We start from the raw sequence: 14,049 nt of genomic DNA on the forward strand, positions 1-14,049 counted from the left end.
CTCTCCCCGCCTATTCCCATTCATCTCCTCCCGTTTCTAAGCAATTAAAAAGCCATCAGCTCAACGAAGTAGTAATAATAATAGCAATAATAACATGGAGTGGTCGATTAGATACAAATTATCTCACAAATATTGTGTACAGATTGTAGTAAAACACCTCAGACATTTAGAAACGCTATAGAAGTTTTTAAAAATGCAAAACTAGTCTATTGTAAAACAAATTTCACCTGAAATACAGCTGCTATAACCAAGGCGCTGAAAGGTTATTCAGAGGCACACATCTGTCTTCCCAATCCCTCCCCCGCCCCACCCCGCCCCCACGTTATCCCACTCCTTGTTCTTCCTAGAGAGGAGCGACCAAACAAACCTTACTCTGAGTAAACAATATGTATTGATCAGCAGAAAAGGCTAAAGGGAACTGTTGCCCGGGGAGCCAGGAATATGAGATCCCAGCTTGGACTGCTTAATATAAATGTGTATCAGCATTGAGAAGCCTGAATGCGAGAGTATGTGTTTCCTTTGTCAACAGAAGTTAGAACCTCTTACGAAAAGGAGAGGAGAGGAGAGGAGAGGAGAGGAGAGGAGAGGAGAGGAGAGGAAAGGAAAAGAAAGGAGAGGAAAGGAAAGGAAAGGAAAGGGATGAAAGGGAAGAGAATGGGGAAAGGAAAGAAAATGAAATGAAAGAAGAGGAAAGGAAAGGGAAGAAGAAGGGAAAGAAAAAGAAAGGGGAAAGGAAAGAAAAAGGAAAGGAGGGGAAAGAGAGAGTACGAGAGAACGAGTGAACGAGAGAGAGAGAGAGAGAGAGAGAAATAATAAAGAATGCTAGAATGAAAGGAAGAAAGTGAGAGAGAAAGAGAAATCCGCGCTGCTCCCAGTGCGGCCGGCCGCCTCCTCGCTTCCTCCAGTCAGAGATCATGGCAAGACGTGTCTGTTTTCACGGTGTGCGAATAAACCTCATGTGGCTGCTGATCCCCTGGCGGAGTCATTCTTTTCTCTTTTTGTCTTCGATTACAGAACCAGACACGCACCACTTCTTTCTCCAACTGGAGGCTGTCTGCCAGCGAGGAGATCTCCTGCGCGGCAGGCTTGGGACACTTGAGGAAATGCGTCTCCAGTACGCCCTTGACACTCACCTCGATGGAGGTCCTCTTCTTGCGCTTGCGGCCCTGTGCAGCGATCTTGTCAATGCTGGTCGGGCTCCCTGTGGACGAATCAGCCTCCTCCAGCCACTTGTTCAGCAGGGGCTTCAGCTTGCACATATTTTTGAAGCTCAACTGCAAGGCCTCGAACCTGCAGATGGTGGTCTGCGAGAACACGTTACCATACAGTGTGCCCAGCGCCAACCCCACGTCGGCCTGCGTGAAGCCCAACTTGATTCTTCTTTGTTTGAATTGTTTGGCGAACTGTTCCAACTCATCAGAGGTTGGCGTCTCTTCGTCGGAGTGATCCTGGCAATGGTGCGAGCCCAGTTCGCCGTGATCCGGGGGCTCTCGGAGCACCGGGTGCAGGCTCTGTGCAGAGGCGGCAGCTGGAGGTGGGGTGAGTCCCCCGTGTTCCAGCATGCCACTCACGGTGAAGCCAGGCTGCGAGTACACGTTGAGGGGTTGGCCGCTCGACGTGATAGACGGGTTCGGTGCCGGGCTCGCCCCCCAGGCGTTGGGGTGGTTAGTGTGCGGTGAGTGGTGGGCTACGTGTGGCGAGCGGTGATGGATGATCGCACCCAGTTGCAGGTCTTCGCGCCCGGGCTTCACGTCCTGCTGGTCCAGGGGGCTGGCGGCCAGGGTAGAGGACCATGGGCCCCCGTCGCTCAGACTGGTCACCCAGTGATGCCCCAGGGGATGCCCATTGCTGGGAACTCCCTGCAAGTAATCACTTTGGAGAAGTTTCTGAGGGTTGCGGAAAGGACTCCCCTGCTGCATGCCCGCAGAGTCCGCATGGACTAGGGAGGTGGAATTGAGAATGCTGTAGGGATTCGAGGCAGCTGTGGCCATGGTCGGTGAGGATCCCCTACTAGTTATAATGTGGCAAAGGGAGCAGCTTCAGCCTTTGACATCTACGGTGCGGGGGAGCCAAAGACGCTAGCACGGGTTACCGGCACCCACTACGGCCAATCGCAGCGCATCTCGGCCTGGCCAGGAGTAAGCCCGGCCAATAGCAGTGCGGGAGGTCGGGCTAGCTTTCCAAATTAGGCTGGTGAAGCTCCGGAGTTTCAATGAGACCCAAGCAGGAAGTGAATCAATCTTTCAGCCCCATTGGCTGCCTAGCGCAGAGTGGCGGCCGTACATTTGATTACCACTCCCCCACCCCGGGGTTTATGTTGATGGGGAAAAGATGTGAGGGATGTACTGTGGGGGGGGGGGGGGGGGGGGAAGTTGGGGGGGGGGGTGGAAAATTAAGGTTGTAGAACTCCTTTTTGATTATTTAGATTAAATAAAGAAAAAGTAAAACAAGTTTAAATGTCATTTTGATCGCAGTGAACAGGGATTTTTCAGACTCACTCGGCGGTCTGGGCCGGCTAGTTGTGTGCCTAGGACTGCAAAACAAAACGTCGCTACAAACTTTGAGCAAAGTAACGTCTTTGATTGAACCCAAAACCAATAAAGTTGAAATCAGTGATTCCAGTAAGAACATTTCAGTTTATTTCATTGTATTAAGGACCTCGATATCAAGATCTGAAAGCTTCTAAAAGATGTCCTGTTCTTTCAATTTTTCTGAAAATTTTTTTAGGTCACGAAGAACTGAATTATTCTGGGAAAGTAAAATCTAATGTGATACTGACAATATTCAGTTATTTCGAAGTTTACTTCCCAATCTAGCTGGTCAATTGGAAACCTTGCTTTCTTACTGCTTCATATCAGCTCCCATCACAGATCCCACAACTTCTGTCAAAGGTTCTGCTTGCTGAAGCGGGCAGCCTTCACACTTCCCCCAAACACTATGCAGACCCACTACCAATAGGTATACAGGAAAACGTTCGTGACCCTGTGTCCGATGCTGTCCCCTAGGAAAATTGTTTTTAACATTCACCGCTCCCCCACCCTCCTCACCGGCCCCGCATTTAATGTGCCCAGGAAATTCAGAGAGAGAAATGGCGGGATGTTTGGCATCAAGTACCGCCCCCACTTCCCCAATCCCCATCAAGCTTGAATTTGCTTTCAGCTTGAAAAGACAGGACTGCTTTTTCATTTTGGATAGAAGAAAAGAGATGAAACACTTGTGCTCCTCCTAAGCTTTTATAAGTTAGGAAAGGACAAGCCCGTGTGCTCCACAGTCTTGCGCAAAGGCATTGCTTGGAAGCAGAGTTGGGAGAAAGGCAAAGATTTAAGATTTGTTCTAGCTGAGAAAAGGCAACACCAGATACCCAACATGGTCTTTGAAGTTAAAAAAAAAATGACCTTTCATTGAATAATTTTGGAGGTAACCTAGCTGCCTAATTATATTTGCACTTACAGAAGACAGCATCAGAGTTCCCTTATTGGTTTGAAATTCCATTAAATATATTGCAAGAAAGCCTAGGTTAAGCTTGATTTAAATTTGCATACATTTTCATATATTTAGCAGAAATAAAAGAAGGCTTGCTGCTACCAGAAAGTCATTAAGGCATTAGTTTCTCTAAGAAGACAGATCTGAAGAGTGTGCAAGAAAATGAGAAAAAAAATAAAAACAAGGTGAGCTTATTCCGCCATTCCTTTATATAGCTAAAGAGCATCTATTTCCTGTGAAATGAGTAATTTCTTATGAGAGCACAGAGCAATAGGAGCTGATATTGGTAAGTGTAAACGTGTCTATTAGGCATGAAAACCTGGCATCTGATTCAGATCTATTTCTTTTTTCCATTCTTTTTTTTTAAAAAAAGATAAACACTTAGTAATTATTGGCAGAGAAGATCATTTGCCATCTTACCCCCTCCTCCTGCTCTCTCATTGAAACTGTAGCTTCATCTGCTTTTAGAAATTGGGTTTTCCTTTCTCCTCTCTCTCTCTCTCTCTCTCTCTCTCACTCTGCCCCCAACTCCCCACCTTTTCTGCTGAGGAACTCATTTCTTTACTGCTAACTGTTTGCATCTTCCTTTGTAAGAATGCAATCTCATTTGTGCCTGAAATTCCACTTCTGGAAGAAACAAGAACTTGTCAAAATCAAACAAAAGTAAAGTTTTTAGGTGCTCTGTTAAGCTGGCCTTTCGAAGATCCATTTGTGAGTCTGCGTCGGCTCAATTTAGAGGGGAGAGGGAAACGCGTTGAAGAAACCTTACATGCAAAACGATCATGATCATTGCCACGCTGTTTTTGTTGTTGTAGGTTCCCCACCCCCACCTTGCAGCTGCCTTTGGGTGAGAGTTGCTAATCTTAGGCCATTCAGGGAGTTAAGGTAATTATCAAATGATAAGGCTTTTGCATGAAGAAGGAGATCTTTTTTCAATCTTGACTTGCCTGAGTTCTTACAATCAACCTTCCTCTTGCCCATGGCCTCTGCTCCTGGTACCCTATTTTGCCAGCCGCATCAAGTGGTTCAGACCATTTGCCAGAGGCTTGGAGGGGGGAGAGGTAAGGAGGGAGATCTGATCCCAGGGACAGGTTTTTTACACCCTTATTTTGCAGTTTTTTAATGTAAAAACTCGCTTTTTAATGGAAATAATAGCTTTCGTCAGGAGCACAAACTGTCATCGCCTTTATTTTTCTTTTCTCTTTCTTCTTTCTTCCCTTCTGTCTTTCTTTCTTTCCTTCTTTCTTTTATTTAAAAAAAAAAATGTTTCCACGAATATAGATACTGCCTATTGAATTCAGGTCCAATTACATCCTCTAGCAACTGTGATATAATCTTCTCTACCATGTAAGGTGTTTTGTTTTTTGAATAAAATATCTGCATATAGTCAAATCTTCTTGCTGTTCTAACTAATCTGCTGGAGAGGTTTCCTTCGCCCTCTCCTGTCAGTTTTACTTCCCAAGTGTAACAGATGCCGCTCTCAAGCGCTCCTTTCTGCAGCTTCTCTTTATTCAGCTTCACATATTTCTCCCCATGATCTGGGTTTCCATAGAGAGAGGAATAAAAGGGGGGACCATGGTCACAAATCCCCTGCCCCATGCAAAATAAAAGAGCCACATTCAATAGACGACCCGTCTGGACATGGGAGAAAAATAAGTTGATACGCAGCTACTGTTGCAAAGAGCTGGTAACTTATTTTTCATAGACTGCATTTTGCCTTAAACTCTAAGTTACCACTGGCAAGCTTGCTCTCTCATGCAGCTGGGCTACATACACACTTGATGTGCTCCACATCCTGATCTTGAAGTCCAAACCCGGTCCTCAGATCTGCTTCTCCCCACCCCCTCTAGAGCTTTGGTTTGAATAATATAACAATAGCTGTGGAACCTACCGGGTAGGGGCAGTTAAAAGTCGCCCTAGAGAGGAGCCGGGCTTTGAAGTATACAAACTGTAATTGTAGCGAATCCCCACCTACCTTCAGCAAAGCAGCACAGGTTTCAATTCCTGTGCCAGGCAAGAACCTGGCACAATTTTTATTCCTTGTTAAGTTGCCCTCACACTCCAATTACACACCCCACCTTATCCTTTCCCCTTGCTTTGTTTCTAAGAGCGCAATTCAGATCATTTCTAAAAGAAAGTCATACTGGCTTTATTTATATATGTTCATTTATTTGTAACTTCAGAGTTTGCAGTGGATTTCCTTCCTCACAAGATTTAGGGATACCAGCTCCTGAATGTCTTCACAGATACCCACGCCCCTTTCTTTCTAAGCAAGGAAAGACTCACAAAAGAAATTAAGCAGATTAATGTGGTTCAGGTTGTGCTCCTGTGGAAACATCTGAGCATGGCCGCAGCTGGGTAGCCTGCGTCCTGGCTCCTTTGGAAAGTACCCCAGCCATAGGGATTGTGTCTCTTGCAGATTTCATATGTGAGTGTAGATTATGAAGCATTCTCATTATGTGTACAAATTGAGGATGGGGAGAAGAAGGTGGTTTGGGGCTGAAACTGGCAGGGGGTAAGGACGGCGAGTAGCGGCGGGGAAGGGGGGAGGAAGGGTTCAGGAAATAAGTTCAAAAGGCCAGATTTGATTGTGTGCAGTATAGCATGAAGCTCCAAATGGCAGGACATGGAACGCAGGCATTATCTCAAGATGAAAACTTCACCTTCAACCCAAGTTCACTTTGGAAACAGAGCAAGTTAGATTGGGTTTGGTAGGGACAAATGTACATTTTCTTTTTAACACCAGGAGCTCATAAGGGAAGGAAACAATTGAACAGACTTCTCAAAGCAGCAGAGAAAAAAAGCTGTTTTCCTGGTTTCTGCATATTGAGCTCATAAGGCTCTTCTCGGTGTGAGACACAGCTGTCCTTCAGAGCACTAGCCCACTGCAGCTCCTCTTATAGTCGCCTTCTTTCTTCTCCTTTTTTCTTTTTCAAAAGCTGCATGGGCGGGGAGGGGGGGGGGCACGATAAGGGCTCCTAATATTCTGCGGAAATTTTTTAAAAAAAGAATTTAGATGACATTAGGAGACATTGCCAATACTGATGGTAGGACATGGCAAAATAGTTCATAGGCATGAACTAATTGAGCTCAAGCTCAATTAGTTCATTTTTTTTTCAGGTCTCTATTGGCTTTCCTGAACGTAAGAAAAAGAATCTTCAGAGAAAAAGGAAAGAGGAAGAGGGGAGGGGGTGAGTACACACAGTGAATGCTGCAGCAGAAACAGGGAAACTTAAAATACTCCTCATATAAAATCTAATACAAATACCCCAATCTGTGAGAACCACTAGTCCTTTGCTATCAAAATTGAATGCTGGGGAGAAGTGCTGAGGCATTGTGTGGCTGGAGCCTCTGACGGGATGGTTAGAGGACAGGCTGGGACAATAGAGACCCTCACTACCAAGGGAAAGGATGCTTGTTCCTATAACTGCGTTGGCCAGATTGTGTCCATTCAGTCTCAGTTTCTCTTTGGGGATCACATTTTTGCTGTTGCAGTGTCGGTGGGTGAACCCTAATTTTACAGTATCCCAGAGAAAAGAGCTTTGCAGAGACAGAGCTATTGTGTCGTACTCAGCATAGCTATCGTTTTCCTGGCACCAGGATTTGGGGTGGTTAGGAATCATTGTGCAGTTTTGCACTGCAGACCAAGCCTAGAGTCAAGGAACCCAGCGGATGGTTTTACAAAATATATAACACACGAGGAATTACACTTCTATCTAAAAAAAAAAAAAAAAGCGGCAGAATGCTTCCAAATTTAAAATGCAATGATAGTTTTGATTTTTATTTTAATTATTTTTTTAAAGTAAGACTTGGTAGAGGTATTTAAAAACGAGAAAAAAATAGTTATAGCTGCATGAATGATCAGAGGGCGGGTAGAAATCTCTTACTTTAAACCCTGCGCGCATCGGTATTCGAGTCATCAATAAGTCTTCTGGCTGAACATTAGACGCTTTTCTTAAGTCACTATAGTAGTTAATAGAGCCTCCCCAAATTGCAAATCACTTCCTTCTTCATGGATGGATTAAGGTTTTAATGTGCAAAATTGTAAGAATGCTTAGGCTTCATTCCTAACTGAGGTCCTGTGTTCCCTGCCACCCTGTCTCCACGCCCCTTAGTAAATGGTATTTATTTGTCTGAAATGGCGAGCGTTCCACGTCCCTGTGCGGTTATGGGACTACAGGAAGCTTGATTATAGATTGATATATGGGATCCTTCTGGAAATGACTTTTAGTAAGTAATCTGCTCAGTGTCTTGGGCTCACATTACCATTTCAGGTCCCCACAAAGAACAAGAATGTAAGTTTATCACTTTGAAAATGAGAAAGCGACCAGATTTAACCTGCTGTCATTTTTCAGAAATTTCAGTTACTATTATCATTATTTTCCAGGAGGAAAGAGTAGAGAAGGGGCTGCTGATGATTGTGAAAATAATGTGGTGTGCGTGTGTGTGTATGGGGGGATTGTGGCCCCCCACCCAACAAAATGTACACACACACACACACACACACATACACACACGGAGTGGGGAGAGAGAGAGAGTGTGTGTGTTTGGGGAAAAGTCCAATTTGCAAGGGCATTTGGGGAACCCATTTTTAACAAGAACATTAATGTTTCCTCTGTTGTGATTGCTGTTGTGTTAGTTCTTCTGGGGGAGGGGTGTGAGTTTCCTGAGTGTTCTTAAAATTTCCCTTTCCTGTAACTTTTCTTTGGGCCGACATCTCTTGCGCTTTGCCTCACTATGGATTTGAAGAATCGATTTAGCTCCCCTGCCCTGAGAAGAGTTCCATTCGGTTGGGTATTTCGGTTTCCCGCTGCCTGTGAATACATCAGTCAGGCCATCGTGGGTGTTGTGCGTGCACACACACATTTAATATCCAATAACTTTTTGGGGTCTCTTTTCCAAGCACAAGAGCTCAGGTAGGCAGCAGAACCTATCCCCTGACCAGTGCTTTTTGCCCTTGGTAATTCTGCTCCTGGCTCAGGTGGTTGTGACTCCCCCAGCCAGCTCGCTCCCATTCTGGTGTTGCTGTGAACCCACGTCAGCTAGCTCCATTCTACCAAAGTGCAAAGCCATAAAGAATCAAGGAGCTTCCCCAACACATCAGACAAGGCATCGGCAGGAGGGGGCGCGATTTGGGCAGCAACAGGATCCCTCACCTTCTGGAGAGCCTGGCTAAAATGTCCAGATGTTTCGGAACGGTGGACCTGACTTTAGCCTCCTGGACATATACTGAATAGAGGTGGTGTGGTGGGGGTCGGGAACATTCTACGGAGAGATATTGTTTAAAGATAACTCCGCGGGTGGCAATTCTTTAGGCCAAATGGGTTCTATTGCGACACGGGGCAGCTGGCTAGAGGGGCTTATTTTGACACTCTTCAGGACTTCATTGCCCCCTCAAACTCCCCAGCCTCTCTTCTATTTGAAGCAGCATCTGAAGGATGGTGGCAAGGTCATTTTCCCTCTGTTGGAGGTGGAAGGAGGGGGCAGGGATCTAGAAGCAAGACACCAAAGTGTCTGTATTAGCCTAGAGCTCCCGGCCCCCCAACCCGACAATAGTGGCCACCTGCTGTTCTTTTGGGAAAGCCCTGGGCCTTTTAGGCCTGGCCAAGGGAATATCCTAGTCCGTGGACAGCCTCTACTGCTCCGCCAGGCGAGCCCCTCCTAGGTCCAAGGCCCCTTTTGCCTCTTGAACACTACTAAGCCAATTGTCCTGCTCTCTAAACCTGCACCTATGTAAAGGGCTCAAGGTAGTGCTTTCTCAGGAGACAAGGCCCATCTCCTTCCCCAAGAAATGATGTGTGTCACCACAGCTCTGCCGCAGTGACGCCCCCCTTTGGGGGATATGCTCGAGGACCAGCACCCCTATTATTCCCCTGGTGTGTTAAAGTGACAGTTGCCGTAAAATATTTTGTTCCGGCAATAAGATGTTAACTCAGATAACATTAAGGGAAGAATTTAAAGTTGCTTATTCCTCTTCAAAAATAAGAAATTTCATGTGTTTAACAATTGAAGGGGAAAGAAAATCTTAGGCTTCTAAGGAAAGACATGTAGGGCAATCTAAATATCAATACTCAAATGTCTTTGGTACATCCTAAATATTTATTTTAACTTATTCAAATAATAGTGAGAATGAGGCTTTTGCTTTTCCTCACTTATCCTCTTCTTAATATTTCTACTTTTGGGGAGACATTGGAATTCTTATTTGCCAATAAACAATAGTTCAATCACATCTGCTCTCATCTTAACTTTTAAACACAATATTTTCTTCCAGGTGCTTGATGTAAACATTACGTATGTTACCACCTCTCTTAAACAAATGGATCACTCACATCTTTGCGCATGTGGCAAGGGACAGTGGGTGTGAATTTACAGAGTTGGACCTTTGCATATTGGAGAACAAACCTATTTGAATATAAATTGCATTCAATAATGATCTCAACTCTTGAGTATGGATCTCAGCTCAGCTGAAGCAGAATCTTAGAGTTGTGGAGGATTGGTTTTCTTTTAACAGTTAGTTGACAGTTTTGTAAAGAACTGAGATTGTCCTATACAGACACCCACATTAGTGATGGAAAGGTGCCTTTGAGTCCCCCCTACTTTTATTCATCCCTTAGAGTAGAAGAACTGCATTTTCAAACATTTTCTCTATGTTTTCAGTAGCATCAAGGGGTCTTAGAAATTTTTTTTACAGAAGAGGGCATTAAGTTACAACATACAAATAGAAACACTTTGGGAAACATAGAATATGTTTATTTTCCTAAAATTTACTACAAATGGAAAAAAGTCAAGCTTTCTTAAACCAGTTTTTGTGAGATGATAACTTGCATTATAAATATATTTACACTTCTCATTTTATGTCATTAGAATAAGTCTCATCCCACACAATTGAATTTTAAATTATATTTAATATTCCATCCTACCACATTTCAAAAGGAGGACTATCTGTACCATGCTATGAAAAGAAACCAGAATATATTTATTGTTAAGGTATGAAGGATATTGAGGAATAATACAATGAAGTTTGGAATAAAAATATGTTCAGTTAATTTGTAGTAGCCTTTACACATTCATTATTAACTCTTCCAAGTAGTCGTTTGAAAATAAAAATTATCTCTGCTATGTATAGCATATCAAGAGTATTATGTCTTTATGGAATAATGCTTACTTTTGTAGGTGATTATTGAATGTAAATTATGTTCATGAACTAAGCTAACTCAGATGATTCATAGAAGTACGTTAAAAAGATATGTTAAAGTGTTTTAGCTTACATTCGTATAGTTGGACACTCTGTTTTTAGATATGTTGCAGTATTTCTCATTTGGTGGATCCACAAACTGCTTTGAAATGACTAGTAGAGTATAAGTAGATTGCAAGTAAACCTAGTGAATTAAGATGATTCTCTATCAGTTTAATTTATGTTTTATAGTTAGTTTAGTATTCTGATTTGATTGCCTTAGTAATGTGAATTGCCTACAGCTGCTGATGATACAGCTTTAATTCTGTTTTAAAGGTCATGTAAACATGTGCCTGTAGCATAAGGAATGCAAATTCAATTCCCTTTTAATGTTTCCTCACATTCACTTCACCGCCTTCACCTAGAAAATTAGTGAGACTTAATATAAAGTATTCTAATGTTATGATTTCATTAAAATCCTTTTTCAATGCTTTACTTTTCCTTCTGCAGGGTAAAGGACTCTTCTCCCGCTTTGCAGTGCATAGCTCATGCAACATACATCACTCATACTGGAGGCAGAAAAACATTTCTGTTATGATCTATTTACTTTTCTGATGCTTTTACTAATAAAGAGCTGAGAACTTCATTTCAGTTTCTCTGTAGCCGCAGGTGAAAAGGACACAAAACAAACTAGATAGTATAGCCACATTTTAGATTGCAGTTGAGAGAGGCAAAATATTGTACAGATATGTAGGAGCCTCTAGTCACAAGCATAGAATGTGAAAAATATAGAAGTGGAAAAATATATATGAATACATTTATTTGTTAGCATATTGTTAATATAACAAAAACAAAAATAAAAGCACATATAAATGAAATTGGAATGTAATCATTCTCCAATGTAGTTTAATTTGGTATTGAGGAACTGTAATTCAAAGGTACAGACCTCAACTTTGAAAGATTACTGCTGTTGCATTGTAAGAAATGTGTTTTGTTCTGTGTTTGTGTGTTAAAATAGTTACCCATAACACGTGAACAACTATGAATGCCCATTGAGGAAAGGGCTATGGCCAGGAACATCTTAGGTGCTGATATAAATGGTTGATGTTCATATTTTACCTCTGACTTACTGCTCACAGTTTTCAAATACTTCTCTTTCCCTCATTTTCTTAGAGGGGACTCAACATACAAAGTTTATATGTAAAGCTTCGAGAAAATGCTACATTTTCATTAGCACTCTGGACTCTAGCAATATAATACTGCAGAGATACCTGACTGATGATAAAATCAGCGTGGAATTAGATTCTGTTTTCTGTGATTTTGCCCTCCTGCTTTATGTCAGTACAAGTTACAAATGAAATTGCTTGGAGAATTTTTTTTTGTTTTAGTTTTGCGCAATCTTATTGTTAATGCGTATGTGTTCTTAGAATGAAAACCACAACTGGAAGAGCTGTGTTACACATAAATTGTACACATTTTCAATGTGTTTTGTCTTTGACAGAAGACTTAGTCATATTGTTGATGTCCTGCCTAAGGAAATTTAAATTGTGCAATGATAGAGTCCTACATTTTTATTTATTTATTTATTTTTTTGGAATTTGACATTTTGAATAATAGATTCAAATGAGCAAGTTTCTAGCTTTTCATTCTGAAAAAAATGTAAGAACTCTGCTCATAAATGTATCCTTTTAAATAGAAATGAACTGTAAATAAATTAGGACCCCCCCCAAACAAAATCACTGCATGGAGGTCTATGTGTTGTGTCTATGCTGAACACAGGAGGTCTATGTGTTGTGTCACTCATTTGCTTGTGTGCATTTGATATCACATTAGTCAGATGATATTGCACCTACAGGTGTCAGTTTCAATATAGGTACACATTTTTTCCTTGATGGCAATATTAGTACTATTATCCTATCAAAAAGATACAGAGATACAATTGAAAGTTAGCTATTTCATGACTGCATGCTCTCCCACTAAAAGAGCGAACAGTGTTCATGTGTGAGTAGCATGTGTCTCAGAGATAATCCCTACCTGAAATAGCTAAAAATAGCATTTTAAAAAAAATAAAGCACAAAGAGACAAAAAAGTCAGCATTTACATTTAATCCTTGTATGCTGTAATCCATTTGCAAGGCAGTTAATAGCCACGCTTCTTTAAATTTTGTGCATACCCACACACACATTCTGAAAAAAATTAGGATGCTTTTTAATGTAGCTACCCCCCACAATTTATTTGCATATTTTTTCCACTGCATTTTATTTCCACAATTTTCTAATATCCTATAGCTTCCCCCATTGTATAATGGTACTTACTATTTGTGTTCTGAGAATGAATTATTTGAACACAAACAAGGTATACAGAACAATTTTGTGACTGATTCTATTAATTTTTATCCTTATCATTGCTAGGGTTTAAATATAAAGAATGTTAAATGACTTTGTTAAGTTAAAAATAGCATTACAAAGCACCTGTGGTAGTCTCTTATCAAATCTCTGTATAGTAATAATGAAGAAAATTTGTTGTTATAACTATTCAGAGAAAGTTTACAATTTACTTAAAATCAATTTAACTAGAATAACTGAGAGAAATAGTGTGCTTGAGACAATGAGCCACAATTCGATATTTCCTAATAATGTATGTTCTTGCATGTTCTACTATGTGTTTTTCTTCGTTATCTTCTTATATCTGAAGTTCTATTCCCACCCCTCTTCCCTCCACCCCATGTATTTGATCATCTCTTCAAGTCCCTTGGCTGAACCAATCTCTTTTCATGCAAGGATAAAAAGAGAAGAACTTCAAAGTAGGTTCAGGTAATTAACAGCTGAGGGGAATATAATCTAAACCATAGGCCCTGCTTTGCACCCAGGCTGGCTCTCTGAGCCAGCCGGCAAGGGAGTGCCTATTCCCTATAGCATCTAAATCTGCTTCCTCTGAACAGCTCTGCCAGGCCTCTAGTTATCACATCTGCATTTCAAACACCGTGGCTCTGGCATTAATTATTAATTAGCCTACAGTCACCCTAGAGGATTCAAGTTCCAGTCTGCACATACTTATTCATTGACCTCTATCTTAGTTTTTGTTGGGGGGGGGGGGGGACTCAGTAGAATGCTTAATAATTTTCTTTCTCTTAGACCTTCTGTTCTAGTTTCCTGAAGAGAAAACAGTATATTTTCCAAGTGGGAATAATCACAGAATGGCTCCCAAATTTGTTTACAGTAAAATATTTTGTGAAAAATTGAAGGACATAGAAGGAATAAAATGATTTTTAGAGAGTATTGAGTGTAGAAAGGCTCTTTTTAATATTCTACCAATTGACTGACTGTAGTTTCCTCAAACTGGGAGATAACAATCATGGGAGAAAGCCAAATAATTCCTTAGTTCTCAGTGCG

At 41.7% G+C, this 14,049-nt stretch overlaps 1 protein-coding gene across 1 annotated transcript; it reads right to left on the reverse strand.

Moving 5' to 3' along the window:
• Positions 1 to 333: 333 nt before the first annotated feature.
• POU3F4 (POU class 3 homeobox 4) lies at positions 334 to 2,336 on the reverse strand. The gene has a single exon (XM_017953848.3). It carries the CDS (start codon positions 1,989 to 1,991, stop codon positions 906 to 908), a length of 1,086 nt encoding a protein of 361 aa, XP_017809337.3. The 5' UTR covers positions 1,992 to 2,336; the 3' UTR covers positions 334 to 905.
• Positions 2,337 to 14,049: the final 11,713 nt, after the last annotated feature.

This window comes from Papio anubis, chromosome X, assembly GCF_008728515.1.
Source record: "Papio anubis isolate 15944 chromosome X, Panubis1.0, whole genome shotgun sequence".
Taxonomy (NCBI): Eukaryota; Metazoa; Chordata; class Mammalia; order Primates; family Cercopithecidae; genus Papio; species Papio anubis.